This window comes from Oncorhynchus nerka, linkage group LG26 (assembly GCF_034236695.1).
Source record: "Oncorhynchus nerka isolate Pitt River linkage group LG26, Oner_Uvic_2.0, whole genome shotgun sequence".
NCBI classification, from domain to species: Eukaryota; Metazoa; Chordata; class Actinopteri; order Salmoniformes; family Salmonidae; genus Oncorhynchus; species Oncorhynchus nerka.
The window spans coordinates 33,781,109-33,803,317 of record NC_088421.1 but is presented as its reverse complement, the minus strand read 5'-3'; the positions used below and the strand labels follow the sequence as shown (position 1 = coordinate 33,803,317).

At 42.9% G+C, this 22,209-nt stretch overlaps 2 protein-coding genes across 6 annotated transcripts in view; one reads left to right on the top strand and one right to left on the bottom strand.

The window, feature by feature from the left end:
* Positions 1–99: 99 nt before the first annotated feature.
* drc3 (dynein regulatory complex subunit 3) lies at positions 100–15,795 on the bottom strand. The gene is made up of 13 exons (XM_065010475.1): positions 15,748–15,795; positions 15,051–15,256; positions 14,777–14,893; positions 14,408–14,574; positions 14,079–14,225; positions 13,340–13,459; positions 13,057–13,169; positions 12,646–12,820; positions 11,301–11,432; positions 3,659–3,729; positions 3,266–3,389; positions 588–719; positions 100–383 (listed from the first exon to the last, which is right to left on the bottom strand). The coding sequence occupies exons 2-13, from the start codon at positions 15,208–15,210 to the stop codon at positions 276–278; spliced, it is 1,566 nt and encodes a 521-aa protein (XP_064866547.1). The 5' UTR covers positions 15,211–15,256; positions 15,748–15,795; the 3' UTR covers positions 100–275.
* Positions 15,796–15,810: 15 nt separating this feature from the next.
* LOC115114995 (TOM1-like protein 2) overlaps positions 15,811–22,209 on the top strand; it is a 43,437-nt gene continuing 37,038 nt past the window's right edge. For 3 of the 5 annotated variants that reach the window (XM_065010472.1, XM_065010470.1, XM_065010469.1), the window contains exon 1: positions 16,566–16,671. In XM_065010472.1, the coding sequence (XP_064866544.1) occupies positions 16,620–16,671 (52 nt within the window). In that variant the 5' untranslated portion in view covers positions 16,566–16,619. Of the gene's footprint in view, positions 15,910–16,565; positions 16,672–22,209 lie in introns of those variants that run through there. The other 2 variants (XM_065010471.1, XM_065010473.1) reach the window with 2 other exon arrangements.

The window sequence follows — 22,209 nt, the reverse complement described above, 5'->3', positions numbered from 1 at the left end:
GCAGAGTTGTCCTAGAGAGTTGAAATATGAACCAGTTAGGAATAGACAAACATTTCTGCCTGTTTCTGGAAATGAACACAAGGGAAATAACACTGAGGATTCATTAAAATAATTAACTTCATTTTGACACAATTCAATGTTCTTATAATCCAGGTTCATGGAAATAAGTAAGTATGAAAATAAGGGCATTTGCTGTATGCCTGAGGCTTGTCTATGAGGCTTGAATCTGTGTTAGGATGGTTTCTTCTGCTATATTTCCTTTCCTCTCTTCTTAATCAATGGTGCTCATGTTGCATCTCATCCAGCTGATCCCTAACGTAGTCAATGTAGTTGTGAATCTCTGAGATGCGCTTGCGATTCCGCTTCACCTCTTCATCTTGTACCTGCATGGACAGGCGAATAAGAGACAAAAGAACAACAAATGAAAAGGTATTCTTCATGGTGGAAAACTGTAAACTGTCATACTGACTGTTTGTGGCAATGCCTTGCCTTCCCCATAGAAATACAATGTATGTCATCCTATTTCAACTCATTCCGCATAGAAATACAATCTATGTCATCCTATTTCCATGCATTCCCCTGCCTACCGATTTCATCAGAGCACTCATCCAGCTGTTGCAGCGCGTCATCAGCTCGTCCTCACGGTTGTCGATCTTCAGCAGGTGGGTGTCGTGGGAGGCGCTGACTGCATTGATCACTGTGTCCTTGTCTACAAACAGCTGCATGGGGGGGGACAGACAGACACGGTGTAACACAGATGAATGATGCAGGCTGAAATTACCCCAAGATACTGATCTTGAGTCAGTGTTTCATTCTCAACATAATGGGCAAGGTTAGGATTGAGGGAGGGAAAGCTGATCCAAAATCTGTACCTAGGGGAAACTTCACCATGGCACCAGTGGGATCAAAATACTGCTGAGTGCCACTGGGGAAAGTGCTGCTGAGGTGCTACAGATCTTAATTTGACCCTGCTTCTCACAACAAGAAAACAGGAAATATTAATTATGTGGGTTATAATGAATATAAATTTTTTGTTTTGGTTGACTTTTTTTTTGTTAGGGCAATTACAAACTTTAGAAGAATTTTTAAACCTTGAATACACTACAATATGCATTTTCTGCTGCGCCGGTATATTGTCTGTGACAACAGACGGATTAAATTAAGATAGCAGATCTGTAGTTTCAATAGCAGTGACAGTGGAAATGTTGTCAGAGAAGTGAGGGTGGAAAAGCAGTAAGAACAGAATACAGTTGGACTGTGTGCAGTGTGTTTGAGTGCAATATGGATGAGCATGTACACATACAATATTAAATCAAATTTGAATTGTCACATGCTTCGTAAATGACAGTGAAATGCTTCCCAACAATGCAGAATACAATATGATGAGTGTGGAAGTGTGTGTGTGGCAAATGTGCGCGTGTGTGGAAGTGTTATGTGCAAGTGAGTGTGTTCAGTGCATTCGGAAAGTATTCAGACCCCTTGACTTTATCCATATTTTGTTATGTTACAGCCTTATTCTGAAATGGATTAAGTAAATAAAAAATCCTCATCAATCTACACACAATACCCCATAATGACAAAGCAAACATTTAGCAAATGTATAAAAAATAAAACACCGAAATACAGATTTACGTAAGTATTCAAACCCTTTAATATGAGACTCGAAATTGACCTCAGGTACATCCTGTTTTCACTGATCATCCTTGAGATGTTTCTTCAACTTGATTGGAGTCCACCTGTGGTAAATTCAATTGATTGGACTTGATTTGGAAAGGCACATACCTGTCTATATAAGGTCCCACAGTTGACAGTGCATGTCACAGCAAAAACCAAGCCATGAGGTCGAAGGACTTGTCCGTAGAGCTCAGAGACAGGATTTTGTCGAGGCACAGATCTGGGGTGCGTACCAAAAAATGTTGGCAGCATTGAAGGTCCCCAAGAACAGAGCGGCCTCCATCATTTTTAAATTGAAGAAATTTGGAACCACCAAGACTCTTCCTAGAGCTGGCCGCCTGGACAAACTGAGCAATCAGGGGAGAAGGGCCTTGGTCAGGGAGGTGACCAAGAACCCGATGGTCACTCTGGCAGAGCTCCAGAGTTCCTCTGTGGAGATGGGAGAAGCTTCCAGAAGGACAACCATCTCTGCAGCACTCCATCAATCAGGCCTTTATGGTAAAGAGGCCAAACGGAAGCCACTCCTCAGTAAAAGGCACATGACAGCCCACTTGGAGTTTGCCAAAAGGCACCTAAAGGACTCTCAGACCATGAGAAACAAGAACTCTTTGACCTGAAAGCCAAGCGTCACGTCTGGAGGAAACCTGGCACCATCCCTACAGTGAAACATGATGGTGGCAGCATCATGCTGTGGGGATGTTTTTCAGAGGCAGGGACTGGTAGACTAGTCAGGATCGAGGAAAAGATGAACGGAGCAAAGTATAGAGAGATCCTTGATGAAAACCTGCTCCAGTGCGCTAAGGACCTCAGACTGGGGAGAAGGCTCACCTTCCAACAGGACAACGACCCTAAGTACACAGCCAAGACAACGCAGGAGTGGCTTCGGGACAAGTCTCTGAATGTCCTTGAGTGGCCCAGCCAGAGCCCGGACTTGAACCCGATCAAACATCTCTTGAAAGACCTGAAAATAGCTGTGCAGCGACGCTCCCCATCCAACCTGACAGAGCTTGAGAGGATCTGTCTAAAAACCTGTTTTTGCTTTGTCATTATGGAATATTGTGTGTAGATTGATGAGGGGAAAAAATTATTTAATCAATTTTAGAATAAGGCTGTAACATAACAAAATGTGGAAAGAGTCAAACGGTCTGAATACTTCTGAATACGGTCTGAAAGCGCTGTCTGTGTTGGAGTATCAGTGTAAGTATGTGTGAGTGTGTGGGTAGAGTCCAGTGTGTGTGCATAGAGTCAAAAAGAGTTAGTGCAAAAAGGGTCAATGCAGATAGTCCAAGTAGCTATTTAGTTAACTATTTAGCAGTCTAATGGCTTGGGGGTAGGAGCCCTTTGATCCCAGACTTGGCACTCTGGTACAGTTTGCCGTGCGGTAGCAGAGAGAACAGTCTATGACTTGAGTTGCTGGAGTCTTTGACAATATTTGAAAATGTTTGTGGAGATAAGAGACAGGGTTGAGAGAGGGGTAGGGAAACACTATTTAGACTGCGTCTCAAATAGCCACCTATTTCACATATAGTACACTACTTTTGACCATGGCCTGTAGGATTTGCTGTAGACACAGGGACTTTCTGACACTGACCATTCGGACATCATCTGGCATATCCTCCTCCAGCTCATTCTTGGCCACTCGCTCCAGGGTTGCCACAGCGATTTCCAGTAGCTTCTCGTGATGGTGGTTCTCTAAGTCTCGGCACTGGGCGAAAGTGGGTCTGTGTCAAGGAGACTTTGTCTGACACTGTACACTGTATATCAAGCGTGTCAGAGGAGGAGTGCTGATCTAGGATCAGGTCCTCCCTGTCCATGTCATCTTATTAATTGGAAAACTGATCCTAAATCAGCACTTTAACTCTGAGACGCTTGGTACATACAGACCCTGAACTGCATCAGTGCACTGCAACACCATTATAATACACATGCAACGTTTAGTTATATTAGTTATATTGAAATAAATACCTAAGGTAGAAAAGGATATATTCCTTGAACAACTTCAATGAATCCGGCAACCATGTCTGAAATGTTCCTCTCAAAATCTTTGATTATGTCCTATAGAAAAAAAAGGAGAATAGTTATTGACATATGAATAACGTATCTCAAATTGAAATGTGTGTTTTGATATCAAATGGAAAATAAAAATGTATTAATTAACCATGTATTAATTAACATTCTTCTATAAATGAGAGTTTCCATATGAACTCTTGCACGTGTACTATAATAGACTATAATTATAATCACAGCCGTATATACCCCCCCCCCCCCAAGCAGACACATCGATGGCTCTGAACAAACTTTATTTGACTCTTTGCAAACTGGAATCCATACATCCTGAGGCTGCATTCATTGTAGCTGGGGATTTTAACAAGGCTAATCTGAAAACAAGACTCCCTAAATTGTATCAGCATATCGATTGCGCAACCAGGGCTGGCAAAACCTTGGATCATTGCTATTCTAACTTCCACGACGCATATAAGGCCCTGCCCCGCCCTCCTTTCGGAAAAGCTGACCACGACTCCATTTGGTTGATCCCTGCCTACAGACAGAAACTAAAACAAGAAGCTCCCACGCTGAGGTCTGTCCAACGCTGGTCCGACCAATCTGATTCCACACTCCAAGACTGCTTCCATCACGTGGACTGGGATATGTTTCCTATTGTGTCAGACAACAACATTGACGAATACACTGATTCGGTGTGCGAGTTCATTAGAACGTGCATTGAAGATGTCGTTCCCATAGCAACGATTAAAACATTCCCAAACCAGAAACCGTGGATTGATGGCAGCATTCGCGTGAAACTGAAAGCGGGAACCACTGCCTTTAATCAGGGCAAGGTGACCGGAAACATGACCGAATACAAACAGTGTAGCTATTCCCTCCGCAAGGCAATCAAACAAGCTAAGCGTCAGTATAGAGACAAAGTAGAATCTCAATTCAACGGCTCAGACACAAGAGGTATGTGGCAGGGTCTACAGTCAATCACGGATTACAAAAAGAAAACCAGCCCCGTCACAGACCAGGATGTCTTGCTCCCAGGCAGACTAAATAACTTTTTTGCCCGCTTTGAGGACAATACAGTGCCACTGACACGGCCCGCAACCAAAACATGCGGCCTCTCCTTCACTGCAGCCGAGGTGAGTAAAACATTTAAACGTGTTAACCCTCGCAAGGCTGCAGGTCCAGACGGCATCCCCAGCCGCGCCCTCAGAGCATGCGCAGACCAGCTGGCTGGTGTGTTTACGGACATATTCAATCAATCCCTATCCCAGTCTGCTGTTCCCACATGCTTCAAGAGGGCCACCATTGTTCCTGTTCCCAAGAAAGCTAAGGTAACTGAGCTAAACGACTACCGCCCGTACCACTCACTTCCGTCATCATGGAGTGCTTTGAGAGACCAGTCAAGGACCATATCACCTCCACCCTACCTGACACCCTAGACCCACTCCAATTTGCTTACCGCCCAAATAGGTCCACAGACGATGCAATCTCAACCACACTGCACACTGCCCTAACCCATCTGGACAAGAGGAATACCTATGTGAGAATGCTGTTCATCGACTACAGCTCGGCATTTAACACCATAGTACCCTCCAAACTCGTCATCAAGCTCGAGACCCTGGGTTTCGACCCTGCCCTGTGCAACTGGGTACTGGATTTCCTGACGGGTCGCCCCCAGGTGGTGAGGGTAGGCAACAACATCTCCACCCCGCTGATCCTCAACACTGGGGCCCCACAAGGGTGCGTTCTGAGCCCTCTCCTGTACTCCCTGTTCACCCACGACTGCGTGGCCACGCACGCCTCCAACTCAATCTTCAAGTTTAGGGACGACACTACAGTGGTAGGCTTGATTACCAACAACGACGAGACGGCCTACAGGGAGGAGGTGAGGGCCCTCGGAGTGTGGTGTCAGGAAAATAACCTCACACTCAACGTCAACAAAACTAAGGAGATGATTGTGGACTTCAGGAAACAGCAGAGGGAACACCCCCTATCCACATCGATGGAACAGCAGTGGAGAGGGTAGTAAGTTTTAAGTTCCTCGGCATACACATCACAGACAAACTGAATTGGTCCACCCACACAGACAGCATCGTGAAGAAGGCGCAGCAGCGCCTCTTCAACCTCAGGAGGCTGAAGAAATTCGGCTTGTCACCAAAAGCACTCACAAACTTCTACAGATGCACAATCGAGAGCATCCTGGCGGGCTGTATCACCGCCTGGTACGGCAACTGCTCCGCCCACAACCGCAAGGCTCTCCAGAGGGTAGTGAGGTCTGCACAACGCATCACCGGGGGCAAACTACCTGCCCTCCAGGACACCAACACCACCCGATGTTACAGGAAGGCCATAAAGATCATCAAGGACAACAACCACCCGAGCCACTGCCTGTTCACCCCGCTATCATCCAGAAGGCGAGGTCAGTACAGGTGCATCAAAGCTGGGACCGAGAGACTGAAAAACAGCTTCTATCTCAAGGCCATCAGACTGTTAAACAGCCACCACTAACATTGAGTGGCTGCTGCCAACACACTGACTCAACTCCAGCCACTTTAATAATGGGAATTGATGGGAAATGATGTAAAATATATCACTAGCCACTTTAAACAATGCTACCTAATATAATGTTTACATAACCTACATTATTCATCTCATATGTATACGTATACACTGTACCGGTACTCTATATCATCTACTGCATCTTTATGTAATACATGTATCACTAGCCACTTTAACTATGCCACTCATCTCATATGTATATACTGCACTCGATACCATCTACTGTATCTTGCCTATGCCACTCTGTACCATCACTCATTCATATATCTTTATGTACATATTCTTTATCCCCCTACACTTGTGTGTATAAGACAGTAGTTTTGGAATTGTTAGTTACTTGTTGGTTATTACTGCATTGTCGGAACTAGAAGCACAAGCATTTCGCTACACTCGCATTAACATCTGCTAAACATGTGTATGTGACAAATAAAATTTGATTTGATTTGATACATCAACCGTGTGCGCGCACACACACACACACACACACACACTAATTGATTTTCTCAAGGTGTGGAAAATGCTGTACCCAAAGATAAGGCGAATGACTTCTATATTTAAATGTTTAATAGACAGACAGACAGACAGACAGACCGTAATTGCTGGACTATTAAGCGCACCTGAATATAAACCGCACCCACTGAATTATTAAAAAATATGTATTTTGTACATAAATAAGCCGCACATGTCTATAAGCCGCAGGTGCCTACCGGTACATACAAACAATTGAACTTTACACAGCCTTTAAACGAAACACGGCTTGTAACAAAAATAAATAGGCTTTAAAAGAAACACGGCTTGTAACAAAAATTAAAACAGTAGCCTACCAAGCCTCCTCCTGTGCACTGAAACCACTGAAGTCATCTCCTTCGGTGTGGGAGTTGAATAGCCTCAGAATGACTTCATCCGATGTTGGATCGTTTTCATTGTCGCTCTCGTCACTTTCATCCGGAGGCAAATACCCCGCTGAGCTCATGCTGCCCCTTCAACACGCAGCAGTCCAGCCTTTCGAAACCCGTTGATGATAGTGGATTTTTTGGCAATGCTCCACGCTGTCAGGACCCACTGGCAGACTTGACCATAAGTTGCTCTTCGCATGCGGCTCGTTTTAGTGAAGGATTTCTCCCCACTTGTCATCCAAGCCTCCCACTGAACACGGAGCGCCACCTTAAATGCACGATTTACACTGATGTCGAGTGGCTGCAAATACTTTGGGCCATCTGCTTTTCTTCCCTCTGAAAGGTTTGTTGTCTTTTTGCACTGAGTCAGTTCCTCACACTGCTGTTTACAATGTCTTATAATCGACTCATTAAGGCCAAGCTCCCATGCAGCAGCTCTATTTCCTTTTCCAACAGCCAGATCGATCGCCTTCAACTTGAAAGCTGCATCATATGCATTTCTCAGTGTCTTTGCCATGATGAGGGTGACAAAATTACTACCGTAATCAGAATGATGGGAAGTTTGAGCGCGCTCGATTTACGTCACATTATGTGACGGTGCTCAGTTTTTTGGCGGCGGCATGAATCAGTGCGAAAGCGGGAAAAATCCATAAATTAGCCGCGTCATTGTATAAACCGTGAGTGTCATGTATTGTCATGTTATGTCTTGTTCCTGTTCTTTCTCTTCACTTCGTTTCCCCCTGCTGGTCGTATTAGGTTACCTTCTCTTCCTTTCCTTCCCCCAGCTGTTCCTGATCTTCTCTAACTACCTCGTTCACCCTTTTCCCACCTGTTCCCTTTTTCCCTCTGATTAGTTCTCTATTTCTCTCTCTGTTCCTGCTTCTGTCTGTCAGATTCTCGTTTTGAGTTTCTCATGCCAGAACCAAACTATCGTCACGTTTGCTTCACCCTTGTCTCGTCCTGTCGGAATCTGCCTGTTCATCTGATGCTACGTGCAATCAGGTACCTCTGTCATCTACAACCCGCGCCTACCCAGAGAGACCAGCAGTCTGTCGCCGCTAACCCTGCTATTCTCCTCTGCTGCTAAGAAGGGGACTTTTCTGTAATATCAGAAGGACTTTATGATTTATTTGTCGCCCTCTCTGCGGGTTGTCTATTTTGCTATTCAATACATCTGAAGAGGATCTATGTCTTCCCTGTGTTTTGACATTAAAGGACTCTGTTTTTGTTAAACCGCTTTTGGGTCCTCACTCACCTGCATAACAGTGAGGTTCAAAGTGTGGGAATAAAGTAGCGGCTTATAGTCCGGAAATTACGGTATGCATATGGGGAGACAGACATGTTCCTCTGAGAGCTTTGTAGCAATCTGCCAACCTCAAGGGCAGTAACGCATAAATACTCTTGCTTATCTGTTGGTTCTCCAAGTTTTCCGGGCCCCTGGTCACAACATAAATCAAGGCTGTCGAGACCACTTGGGTCAGAGTGAGTCACATATTAGACATCTCCATCATTTGAAACTCCCGATGGCTGAATTTATAGCCATTGGCACTTGGCCCTACGGAGATCACCCAGAGGTCACCTAGGATAACAGTTTCTGCATTATGGGGCCTCCTAACTACAGGTCTTCACGGGCCAAAAGAAGTTGGACCTGTTCTGATATGGACCTTGGGCTTTCTCACCTGTACCCAATATGCATACTTTAAAAAAATTAATTAATTTTTAAAAAATATGGAGACCCATTTTTTAAGCATCTTTATTAACCGGAGCTGATAAAGCGCGAGAGGAGGAAGAGGAAGGTGCCGCTGAGAGGGAGTGACACAGGGAGCTGGGAGGGAGAGACAACAGACAGCAACCAACCAACAAGCCAAAATGCACTATAGTAAACAAATAGCTGCCATAGCTAGATTATTTATCATCCAATATGATTACACAGTACCTGTTTTGACTGCATCAAACCTTGAGAAGCTAGCTAGTTAAGTTAGCTAACATTAGCTAGCTAGGGTAATTGAGGATGCAGTGCATGCGCTTTCTCATCCTTTTTTAAATGTATTTTATTTTTAAATTGCATTGTTGGTTAGAGCCTGTAAGTAAGCATTTCACTCTAAGGTCCATCGTCCAATGATTACATATCTCCTAACTTTTGCCACACACAGAGCCTATATGACTGTAGCCTATTGACGCTTTGATGACTAATGATTGGTCAACAACAACTACTGCAGCAGTCACGTTCGGCTCTGTACGGGTCCTTCCAGACAAGTCAGTTAAAATGACACAGACCCAAGGCCTCCCGAGTGGCACAGCTCTCTAAGGAACTGCTTCGCAGTGCTTGAGGCTTCATTACAGACCCGGGTTTGATCTGGGTTTGGTCTGAGTTAGGGGAGGTTTGGCCGGCCTAGCTCTCGACCTTTGTCTCTCCCGAGTCTGTAGGGGAGTTGCAGCGATGGGACAAGACTGTAAACACCAATTGGATATCACGAAATTGGGTAGTAAAAGGGGTCAAAGTAAAAAATGTAATTTAAAAATGGACACATACCAGAGACCCGAGACAATCATATGAGATCCGACCCAGACCCATGACATTATTTAGAATTCTGGATCCGCCCCTAATCGGGTCCCAGATCGGGTATCTTGGATTGGTAAAGGTGGATCCGTAAAAACCTCTACTCCTAACCTCTTAGAAGTTATTCAGTTCAGATTTAAGGGCGGACAATAATGTAGATCTTAACTCTGGGATATGTTGGACGGTAGCGTCCCACCTCGCCAACAGCCAGTGAAAGTGCAGTGCGCCAAATTCAAAACAACAAAAATCTCATAATTAAAATTCCTCAAGCATACAAGTATTTTACACCATTTTAAAGATAACATTCTCGTTAATCCAGCCACAGTGTCTGATTTCAATAAGGCTTTACAGCGAAAGCACCACAAACGATTATGTTAGGTCACCACCAAGTCACAGAAAAACAGCCATTTTTCCAGCCAAAGAGGAGTCACAAAAAGCACAGATAGAGATAAAATGAATCACTAACCTTTGATGATCTTCATCAGATGACACTCATAGGACTTCATGTTACACATGTAATACATGTATGTTTTGTTCGCTAAAGTGCATATTTATATCAAAAAATGTAATTTTACATTGGCGCGTTACGTTCAGTAGTTCTAAAACATGCGGTGATTTTGCAGAGCCACATCAATTTACAGAAATACTCATCATAAATGTTGATGAAAATACAAGTGTTATACATGGAATTAGAGATATACTTCTCCTTAATGCAACCGCTGTGTCAGATTTCAACAAAACAATTATAGAAAAAGCAAACCATGCAATAATCTGAGTACAGCGTTCAAACAACAAAGCAGCCAAAAAGATATCCGCCATATTGTGTAGTCAACATTAGTCAGAAATAGCATTATAAATATTCACTTAGCTTTGATGATCTTCATCAGAATGCACTCCCAGTTCCACAATAAATGTTTGATTTGTTCGATAAAGTTCATAATTTATGTCCAAATAGCTTCTCTTGTTAGGGCGTTTGGTAAACAAATCCAGGTCCAGCCGAACGTTGGACGAAAAGTTCAAAAAGTTATATTACAGGTCGTAGAAACATGTCAAACTAAGTATAGAATCAATCTTTAGGATGTTTTTATTATAAATCTTCAATAATGTTCCAACCGGAGAATTCCTATGTCTGTAGAAAAGCAATGGAACGAGAGCTAACTCTCTCGTGACCTCACGTCACGAGCCTGTACCACTCAGCCAGACACCTGGCTCAATCCCCTCTCATTCTCTCCCCCTTCATGGTAGAAGCCTCAAACAAAGTTTTAAAGACTGTTGACATCTAGTGGAAGCCTTAGGCCCATTTACACTGTATATTGGAATGGCAAAGAGTTGAAAAACTACAAACCTCAGATTTCCCACTTCCTGGTTGGATTTTTCTCAGGTTTTCGCCTGCCATATGAGTTCTGTTATACTCACAGACATCATTCAAACAGTTTAAGAAACTTCAGAATGTTTTCTATCCAATACTACTAATACTATGCATTTATTAGCATCTGGGACAGAGTAGCATGCAGTTTACTCTGGGCACCTTATTCATTCAATCTACTCAATACTGCCCCCCTGTCACCAAGAAGTTTTAACAACACACAGACAGACACACACACACACACCTCCAGCTGGTCGACGAGCTGCAGCTCCTGGGTCATGAGGCTGTCACAGAGCTGGTTGATCTCCTCGCTGCAGTGGTTCAGCTGGGCCTCCAGGAGACGTGCGTCTGTGGCCTGCTGTATCTCAGACATCACCTGGGTGTGTGGCCACGTGGAAATACACAACATTTATGTGTGATTTGCATGATTTTTTTTGTGATTTGTAAGATTCATGTACAGTGGATTTGAAACGATAAAAATAGCACCGTTTTTGTTCAACTGTTGCTATCAGGTTTATTTTCAGCAGTTTGTTAAACCATTATCCAGAGCCATATATTTCAGTAATATTTTTGAATATTGTTCTTATTCTAGACATTCAGTTACAGAGCATTATTTAAATATTCCCCATGTAATATTAATGGGGCGCTAACATAGCTGCCATAGAATTTGAAAGTTTCATGTAAATACATCACAATGCTCCTTCTAGACATTGTATTCCACATTATATTTTAATGCAGCACTACCATGGCTGCCATAGAATGTTGTAGTGTCATGCAAATGCACATCATGCAGAACAACTCAATTGCCAAACTCTCTAAAGAACATGGCTCTTACATTATCTGTGTGGCCAAGAAGATATTCAGTGCATGTAAATACATTAAATACGTAATATTTGTTCCAAAATAATTCAAATGAAATGTATTTTGACACTTATATCCCTCCATAGAGATGGGGCCGATAGGAGTCAGTTGAATTCTATGGGCCATATTCATATTTAGCCTCTGTTGAAGACCATTGTCCAGCCCAAGAACTACATGTACTTTTGTATTGTTTTTTAGTATCTTTGAGATTATCTGTATAATGAAAAGCGCAAAATAAATTACATCTATTATTATTATTATTATAAAGCATCTCAGAGTAGGAGTGCTAATTTGGGATTTTTAAAAACTTTTACATATTGATAAAGGTTGCATGGGCAGGGAAGAACTGTAATTAAAACATTTTCCAATTAGACTTGCCAATTGTTCTACTAATTAAAGATTTGTAATCTGCCAGTCTGCGCTGAACTGATGCTCTCAAACGGGACCATTTCACTGTCAGTGCAAGTGAAAGCCGGTTTTGACTAGATGGAATGCTGCTAATATCAGAAGTTACTCTTCGTAGCATGTTAGGAGAACCCACGCAGCAGGTTAGGAGAATCAATGTAGCAGGTTAGGAGAATTAGGTTAAGGTTAGGAAAAGCATTAGTGTTAGCAAAAATGCTAAAATTCTCCCCGACGCTACTCGGATATGCAGGTTTTGACATCACTTTGACATTAGCGGCATCCCTTCTTGACATGACCTTAAAAGCTACAGTCCCATGACGCACCTGTCTCCTGGCTTTCTCAAAGTCTGCAGCGATCTGTGCTGCTCTCTGCTGGTTGTCGTCCACGGCTTCTCTGGAACAGTCAAAGAAGGACTTGACCTCGTCTTCCCTCCGGCCGCGCTGTGCCAAGCCAATCTCAAACACATGCACACACAGCGCCACCAGGTGGCTCTTGTATGTAGGAACAGAGTCAAGGAAGGAGCCTTCGATGCAACAGTAGAATAATCGACTTGTGTTATTTTCCAGTTTTTTTCTCTCCTTGAAATCCCTATCTTACAACAAGATATATCATTCTACTATTATTTCACCTGCCTTTGCTTTTAGCCATCCATCAAATCAAGGGCCAGTTGTCGAAGGGAGAAGGCATGCTCCAAATAGACTGACACTGAGAGAACAGAGTATGGAGAAGGATATGTCTCTAGTAGTACAGACACTCCGGGGAGGTAGGCCAGCTTGGCTGCCTCTGCATCATCTGCGTACATGCTGTCAAACAGATATGGGCCATTCAAGAGTTCCACAAAGGCATCCTGTAAGTAGGGAAGACACACACACACACACACACACACACACACACACACACACACACACACACACACACACACACAACAGTAGATGGCAGAGTTACCCAATGATTTCAAGCTCACACATGGATATAGAATGTATGCTTTGCTCTGAATGTAGGTTTTTCTTAGGTTACCCTGTGCAACTGCAGCTCGTCCTCTTGCTCTTGCCTAGCATCCATCGCCCTTCTCTCCTGGGCCTCATTGTGGCGCATCTCCTCAATGGCATACTGGTATTTTCCAAACGCCTGCTCTCGCTACATAAGGAAATACTTAATGTTCAATGCCTGCCCGAATGGTTGGTAGAGTAAACAAAAAGCAAGGTATTCATGTATTAATACAAACTAATGGTATATCCAGTGCAGTGCTTGAAGAAAAATGTATAAACTAGACCTTTGGAACTGTTCTTTAAATCTGTGGTTACAATATGGATGGGATGTGTAAAGGTTTGTCAATTCAGCAGTTTTGTGATTCTGCTTTTTGTATGGTGCTTATTCAGCTGTCTGATTCCCAGGGGAAATGTTTGTAATCCATGACTAACCATTTTGTAATGCTCTCGTTTACATCAATGCTTTAATTCATCAGGACAGGAATGTCCCTGAGCCTAGGCATAAATCTCTTATTTTGTAAGACTTGTGTTTTGTAAGACTTATGGTATGTTGGTGTGGATACAAGCACATATATATACTGTACAACCTTGTCAGCCCATTGGTTCTCCTGTGCCTGTCGCTCTAATGCCAGGGATGTGTTTCTAATAGGTACAGATCTAGGATCAGCTTCCCCTCCCCGATCCTAACCTTAACCATTAGTGGGGGGATTACAAGACTGACCCAATATAAGTGTCAAGGGGCAATTTCACCCTATTCCGTCACTCACTGTTTGTTCATCCAATAGCCTGAAGTCCAAGTAAACCAACTCTGGAAGGTAGGCAGCAACAAAGATCTTGTAGCGGTCCTCTTTGCAGATGGGGTTTCCAGCTAGGTTGAGAGTGCGCAGGTTCTTGAACTTTCTGAGGTAGATTACCTGGGAATCAGAGGATATGGTTGATTGCAATTCCTACAGTGTCCAGCAAACATGCAATACCAGCCCATGCAATGAAAATAACATATTTTGTCACAAATATTCTACAGTATACAATTTGAGAGTTTACATTCATAATTTGAAACATAAACAATACATGTATGTAGTGTATGAAAGTTACTCACATTTTCTAACTGAGCCAGGAAGTTGTTCCCAATAGAGAGAACGTGTAGGTTTAGAAGTGTGTCCATGTTCTCAATGACAGAGATTCTGTTGTTGTAGAGACTCAAGTCTTCCAGCTTCACCAGAGAATCCAACCCCTCGATCCCCTCAATGTTATTGAAGGACAGATCTAGAGGAGAAGAGAAGATAGAGAGAAAGATAATATTGATAGCTAGGCCATAATAGCCTTGTAACAGTGAAGGGCTTGTCTTTTAGTGACAAACAATATAGTCATCTTGATCTAGCTATATACAGTTTAACACATACATTATCTGTCTAACATTTACTGTATGTGGAACATATTCAGGGTCTGTGAGAGACGGCTTTCTTACCCAGCCATTTCAGATTAGTGAGGCGCCCCAGTCCTTCAATCTTCTCAATGATGTTATTGTCCAGTTGTAGCTTGGTCAGAGACGTGAACTGCCACAGGTGATCAATCTTCAGGATGTCTATGGACAAAAATGTAAAAAATACGGACAAAGTATGGAATAAAAACTATTTCCACTGCAACTATTGCCCTTCTCTCTGTGGACAATGGACATGACATGCCTGTACCAAAAAGTATGCAAATGAATGAAGAACATCAACATCTGTCAAATGTCTTACTCTTGTAGTCCAGGCGCAATTGGCAGACTTCGTCATACTGCATGCCCTCCTCCTTGGCAATCTGCCCAGCCTGGTCTTGAGGGCCTTGCTCCTCCACTGCCTTCTGCAGTAGCTCCTCGTCCACCAAACTGGGCTCTGCGGTATCATATAGCCTGCTCATCCTGCTAATGTCTCTGGATCCCCTGACTCTCTACCCTGTACTGTTACTGTGGAGAGAAGGGCAGCGCAATATCAAATGCTGTATTCAATGCCACTGTCTGGCGGTGGTTGTAGGTTTGACAAATGTTTTTCTGATTGATAAACAGTGAGTCTCAGTGTCATCACAATCCTGCCAGGTACGTAGCTTTGTAGAGTTGAGTGGCTGTTTTGCAATAACAAATAAACACAAACTGTGTATAATGTATTTATGCTAGGTTAACTGGCTAACGTTAGCTACGGTGGCTAGCTATAAATATTGTAAACAAACGTTTATATAGATAGCTATAATACAGTAACTTAACGTTAGCTAGCTAATAGTAGCTAGTGCTTTTTCAGCAGTAACACAAAACAACAAGCCAGAGCTGAGTAACCTAATTTCTGCTAAATTAAAAAGGTATCAGATTGCTCTCTCTCTCTCACAAGCTGCTGTTTTGAGAGACCACAAGAAAACCAAACAACAAAGTAATTTGAAAATAAATGTATGTTATCAGCCTCATACCTTTCAAACCCACGTCTGCTGCGCAAAGATGTATCATGTTGCCTAGCAACCAGGCAGCAGGACTGGGCTACATGGAACACGGAAACGTTTATAGCTAAACAGTTTTAAACAGTTTCACAGAGGATACAGTTGCTATATGCGATATGCACTCTGCGAACCAATGTAAGCATTACTATTTCTTTGTGAATATTATGTACTTAAATTACAATTATTAGAATCAAGGGAATCATAAATGTTTATCTCTTCTAGCCAGGGTCAGCGCTGTATTGGTCAGGATTTCCTGAAATATGCCATGTAACCCACAGTTTATCTAGCTACTTTATCCCATCGAGTGCAGTATGTTAGAAATGATCAGGATATTCAGAATCAATTCACTCAAACAACAACAATAGTTTGATAGTACAGATTGTAGGGAAAGGTTTAAAGTAATTTCCCCAAACAACAATACTTTATTGTTATTATTAATATATATATATTTTAAATGTAACCTTTATTTAACTTGGAAAGTAAGTTAAGAACACATTATTATGTACTATGACGGCCTACACCGGCCAAACCCGGACGACGCTGGGCCAATTGTGCGCTGCCCTATGGGACTCCCAATCTCTGCAGGTGGTGATACATAACATGAACAGTAACATTAACATCGATCACATCCAGCAAAGGCTTGGCTCTTGTGCATAGATAGCTATCTTTAGTGTTGGTGGTGAACATACCCTGGATAGCTGCTCATTTTGATCGACAATAAATTCAGCCATACAGATTGATATCTCAGTTTTATCTTCCAATGTGGTTGCTCAGTGGGAGGGACTTGCAGATAATGCGCCTCTCTTCCAGCTTCTGTCATTCTGTGGGTATTGTTTGTCATAAAGATGGAGTTCTTACTGGGCAATCCGTACAGCACTCCCGTGGGCCAGTGCTTAGGTAAGTTACCAGCTATAGATACTGTGTAATCAGGTCTTATAAAGCCATACTGTAAGGGTTGAATGGTGACTTACATGTGTTATTGTACGGCATTCAGAAGCACCAGTAGCGAGCTAAGCTAGCTAGCTGTAGCATCATCGACCAGCTACAGTAACCTTATAAATATCGGTTCGCGGCTAGCCCATGCAAACGTTAGCTAAGCTAATTGGAATCAGGGTGGCACATTTGCTGGAAAGTACACATTTGCTCCAAATGAAGCGAAATGATTTCACGAGGGAGTTTTCTACTGGATTCACCTTTGTTTTGAAATGCAATGATACAACAGCTGGGGAACAGTTTTTCAATTGAAATTGTTTATCAATGACGATGTGCCGTCTCATTTGCCAAATAGTGTTTTTATGACACTGACTAGTGCTTTTAAAGTAATTCATGAATTCACATTCGAACAGTTGGTCTGTATTCTTTAAGTCCGTACACACACACTCAGTGGTACAGGCATGACATTGATAATGGAAGGGGATAAACGAGAAGATACGTCATTTGACCTTTGACTATGCTGAAAAATGCAGACAAATCACAATGAGCTTTCTCACAAATACTGATGACACGTTAGCAAAACACCCTTCAAAGATGATTCATTGCAGCTTCACTTCTATTACGAGAAGATAGACTTGCATTGTCAACCACAGGCAGCTATGTTGCCAGCTTTTCAGTGACTACACAAACACAGCTGACCTAGATTTTTATTTAACTTTTATTCAACTAGGAGGACAAGTCAGTTAAGAACAAATTCTTATTTACAATGATGGCCTACCCGGGGAACAGTGGGTTAACTGCCTTGTTCAGGGGCAGAACAACAGATTTTTACCTTGTCAGCTCGGGATTCGATCCAGCAACCTTTCGGTTACTGGCCCAACGTTCTAACCACTAGGCTACCTGCCAGTTTTTTTTTCCATGGGCTCCGTTGTTAGGGTGGTAGTTCGGTCAGTTGGGATTGTAATGAATGGTGACGAGGAAGCTAGTCGACATCCCCCTGTAGCTTCCCTCAAAGTTTCTCCTTCCCATCAGTGCCCTCCCTCCTGCAGTTCCTAAAGACATAGCTTTTTCCACGCAGTTTCCTGCACTGTCATTGGGACGAGCAGCTTCAACAGTGTTTATTTTGACTGAAATATTGACAAGTGTTTATGGGCATTAAAGGCATAAGAAAATAAACATGTTAGAAGCTCTTCTGTGTTCCTGATTAGCCCAATACCTAATGGAAATTGCATTTTGTGTAGCCTAACCTGTTACTACCTTCAGGCTTTTATTTTCCACCCTGTCTGTATGGTTTATTGTAGCTCAGTAAGCCACACATAATGCCCTGGACCAGAGCTAGGTTCATACTGAGGCCTTGTACAGTAGGGCACGCAAAATTATATGGATAGGGGATGCCTGATTTGATAGGCTTGGTCCACTGTGTAGTGTGCATAGATCTTCTATCTACTGTACTAATAACCATGACAGTTAGCTTTACGAACAGCTGTAACTCTTTTATAATCACAGTCATAATATCCTAAAGCTCAGTTAGCCTAGTTTGTTTACCCCTGCAACAGGTGTAACTGGCTCAGTCTGTGGACATTTCTCCAGGCCCTGCTCCCGGCCTGTGATTTGGGAGATAACAGAAGGATAATAACGGAGTGATCCCTGTGGTTGGGATTGGTCTAGATGTGGTAAAGCAGGAATAATTTTCACTTCTAGGTGTGGGGGGTCTAGGCTATTTGACAACTTTTATAGCACCTCCATATTATAAGTTAAATTTTCTTTTTAAATAGTGTTATTGGCTTGCTGCTTTTGAGGGCTGTTTAACAAGTGTGGACTTCTAAGTTCTGTGACTATATACTCAGCCGTGCGTTTTATCACTGGTGATAATTTCCATAAGCATCATTGTCTCTTATATAGTTGCTTGGGAGTTTCTGATGACCAGAAGGGCCCAACATTGGCTATTACTCATATATAAAGCACTTCTCCAGAAAGTCCCATACTACCTCACTTCTAAATTGGAAATATAGTAACTAGAAGACTCAGTCTCTAGACTGGTTGGTACTAGAGGTTCCGCGGGTCCCCTCTGAGTTAGGGAAGACTGCTTTCAGTTACTATGGCCCTCTGTCCTGGAATGACCTACAGGTCACTCTAAAACTTGATTATTTGGTCCCAAATTGTGAATTTTGGGCTCTTGTTTTTATCGATTGTATATATTTGTTACTACTGCCCTTTTTAGTGTATTGTAATTCATTTGAAATGTTGTAACTGTAATTTGGATGAATGGTTTCTCACATTGCTTCAACTGTTGTTCTCAGGGCACCATTGGAAATGAGACCCTGGTCTCAATGGGTTGCCCAGATTAAATAAAGGTTAATAATATAAAATATAATGTAATACAATGGACTGTTGCCAACTCCAGGTGGTGTAGACTCTGTGATAAAGTGTAGTCTGGCCAGAAGGTGAGTGTGGCTGGGCTGAGATAAGATGTGGTTGTGATGATTGGATGGGACTGGGCTGAGGCTAGGTAGGACTCTACTGGGCCTATGTACCCTCAGGCAGGGACTGTGTCCTTCATTGATAGAGTCACTGATTATCTAACAGCACGTCTACATCCACAGAAAAACTATTGGATTGCACGAACAATGGAACATGGCAGAATACTAACCAGGGCTCAATGGATAGAATAGTTAGGCTATACATGTTTTATAAAGACATTAGCTACAACTATATCAATATCCTATGTTCTAAAGGTCTTTGTGCAGTATTCTTACAGCTCAAGGCCATTGCTACAACCATAATTATTCTATGTTATGAAGATCTTAGTACTGAACAGGGCATACAATTCACTTTTTGGTCCACTAGCCACTGTGGCAGGTAGATTTAAACAATAAGGCCCAAGGGGGTGTGGTATATGGCCAATATACCACGGATAAGGAATGTTCTTAAGCATGACGCAACGTGGAGTGCCTGGATACAGCCCTTGCCCTTATTGGCAATATACCCGAGGTACCTTATTGCTATTATAAACTGGTTACCAATGTAATTAGAGCAGTAAAAATACATGTTTTGGCATACCCGTGGTATATGGTCTGATATCCAAAGGCTTTCAGCCAATCACGGCTTTCAGTCAATCGGCATTCAGTGCTCGAACCACCCAGTTTCTACCAGCCACTCAGATTTTTTCCCCTGCTAAAATTATACCAACAAAACACAAAAAAACAGATGAGCATGCTTTGTAATGTTTCTGAAACAATACATGTATTATTAGTAAGAAATAATGTGTTAAATTGTTTAATTTCATTTTTTTGTGACCTGCGTCATTAAACCAAACTATCACAGATGAGACAAACATTTTCACCTGCCCATTTAAGGGTGGGAGGTTACCGTGGTAGCGCGACTCCAGTCATGTTTGAGCCTGTGATTGAGTCTGACTTAGTAGAGGCGTTGTTTTCTCTTCCCTTGCAATTGAAACTCAAACATAGAAAAACAACCTAGCCGGTGAACAACACAATGTAAATGGACAAGGACCAGTCTCACTGCAGAGACTTTCGGGTCAAGTAAATTAGACCAATTTTTATGCCTGTGCGCAGCGCTCATAAAAATTAACTTCTAAAAATGCACCTTTCGCTCAACTCTTCGCATGCACCCAGGGCTCCAGCGTAAGATGGAATAGGCTGTATAGGATTCCTAGTTCATAGACTTAATTTACCAGCATTGAAACAAAACGGCAAAAATACTTTGAAAAAAGCTACTGGAGCATTTATTTGACTATAAATATGATCGAACTTGACTTTTTATCCACAAATGCGAGTGAAATGCTTGCACTGTGGAGCCCTGACAACCCGCCAACGTGGCTGGTGAAATAGACATTTTACCCACCAATGACAAAATCTACCCGCAGGTGTTAATTTTAGGCCCTGGTACTGTATCCTTACTGCTCAAGGCCTTAGCTACAACCATAACTATCCTATGTTATAAAGGTCTTCAGTACTGTATCCTTACTGCTCAGTTGAGATCATGTATAGCCTAACAAACTAGACAGAAGACAAGGTGGGGGGTAAGCTGTCCTCTCTGCATTGTCTCTGAGAGAATCTCCTAGGATGTCACCCAGGCAGATTGCACAAACTGTTTTCCATGCATTCAGAGTAGTTTCTCATGGTTAGGCCTTTTTCCGAAGATGATATATTGATGTCTGAAGCTGATAATGGCCACAGTTTATTAGCCCCTAGTCATGCATCTGTGTGAAATCATAATGGGAACATATCATGGGTATACTCTGGAGGAAGGAAGTTAGCCTGGTTCCAGATATATTTGTGCTGCCTTATCAACTCCATTGGTCATCATGGTCACAATCTGGGACCAGGCTAGAAGGAAGTTGGTCTGAGGAGGTGCAGAAGAAGGGTCTTTCATTGCTGTGAGTGTAGCCTACAGGCCAGGGTGTGTCCCCCTGCCCACTGCCCTGCTTCCCCGGCCAGCTTGGTGCCAAGTCATCCTAGATGGCCACCGCTGAACACCACCACACCAGCTAGGCTAAGTCCCTACTACCATCATCATCATTGTCAGCTCCGAGAGCGGTCTGCTCAGGTCACTGCACACTGTGCCCAGCGAGCAGCAGAGTGGATCTTTAATTTCTTTATGAGCTACTAGCTTTAAATCATCTGCCCCAATCTCTCTGGTTGAGTGCTCACTGTACTGTGCTGTCCATAAAGGCATTCTGTCTGTCCGTGTGGATACAGTGCTGGTGGTGAGAGTGGTACCCAACACCACAGTACAGCAGCAGCAAGACAGGGGAAAGGGATCAGGTTCACTTCCCACAGAGGAAATGGAAGAGCACTCAGAGACAGGGCAACAGAACAGGCAGCAACCCTACTGATGAGGTTTGCATTGTGAATCTTAATTGTCCTATCTCATTACCTTAAGTGGCCTGACAGGCAGGGGGTGGACAGGATGAGAGAGAGAGAGAGAGGCTTGGTGGATGTTGTGTGTGTGTTAGCAAGTGTGTGTTGATGTTTGCAGTGTGTGTGTGCATATTTGTGTGGATGGTGTGTTTGTTTGCGGTGGGTGGATTGTGTGTGGCTTGAGGTTTGATACTAGTGAAACTACTCTGTCTCAGAGTACAGTTGGCCTAGATGCTGACTCCATCTCTTTCCTTTTAGCTGCTACAGAGACCATCATAGAGGGAAAGCAGCTACACATCCTGGAGGAAACAGAACAATCTGCCTGCCATTTCCATTAGTGGAAGGGTTAGTGTAGCTAGCAGGCCCATGTATTTGTCCCTAATGGGTTGGAGCACTCTCTGGTAATAAGCCCTCTATGACGAGATGTTGAAAAGAAGACTATAAGACAGAGGAATAGTTGGGTAACCATGGATACATGTTTGGGTCATATAATGAGCCAATTTCAAATGTCTATCTCAGAGCTATGCATTAGTGGATTGAGGGAGAGGGAGGAAGACAGACAAGGGGGGGGGGGGGAGATAGTGGGATTGAGGAAGAGGGTATAGAGCGAGAGAACAGA

Excerpts from the sequence above, each read along its gene's own strand:
- drc3 (XM_065010475.1), bottom strand. The coding sequence starts at position 15,210 with ATGAGCAGGCTATATGATACCGCAGAGCCCAGTTTGGTGGACGAGGAG. Across the intron at positions 14,226-14,407 it reads TCCTGGCTCAGTTAGAAAAT|GTAATCTACCTCAGAAAGTT; the intron begins GTGAGTAACTTT and ends TCTGATTCCCAG. Across the intron at positions 12,821-13,056 it reads GTGTCTGTACTACTAGAGAC|ATACAAGAGCCACCTGGTGG; the intron begins ATATCCTTCTCC and ends CTCTGTTCCTAC.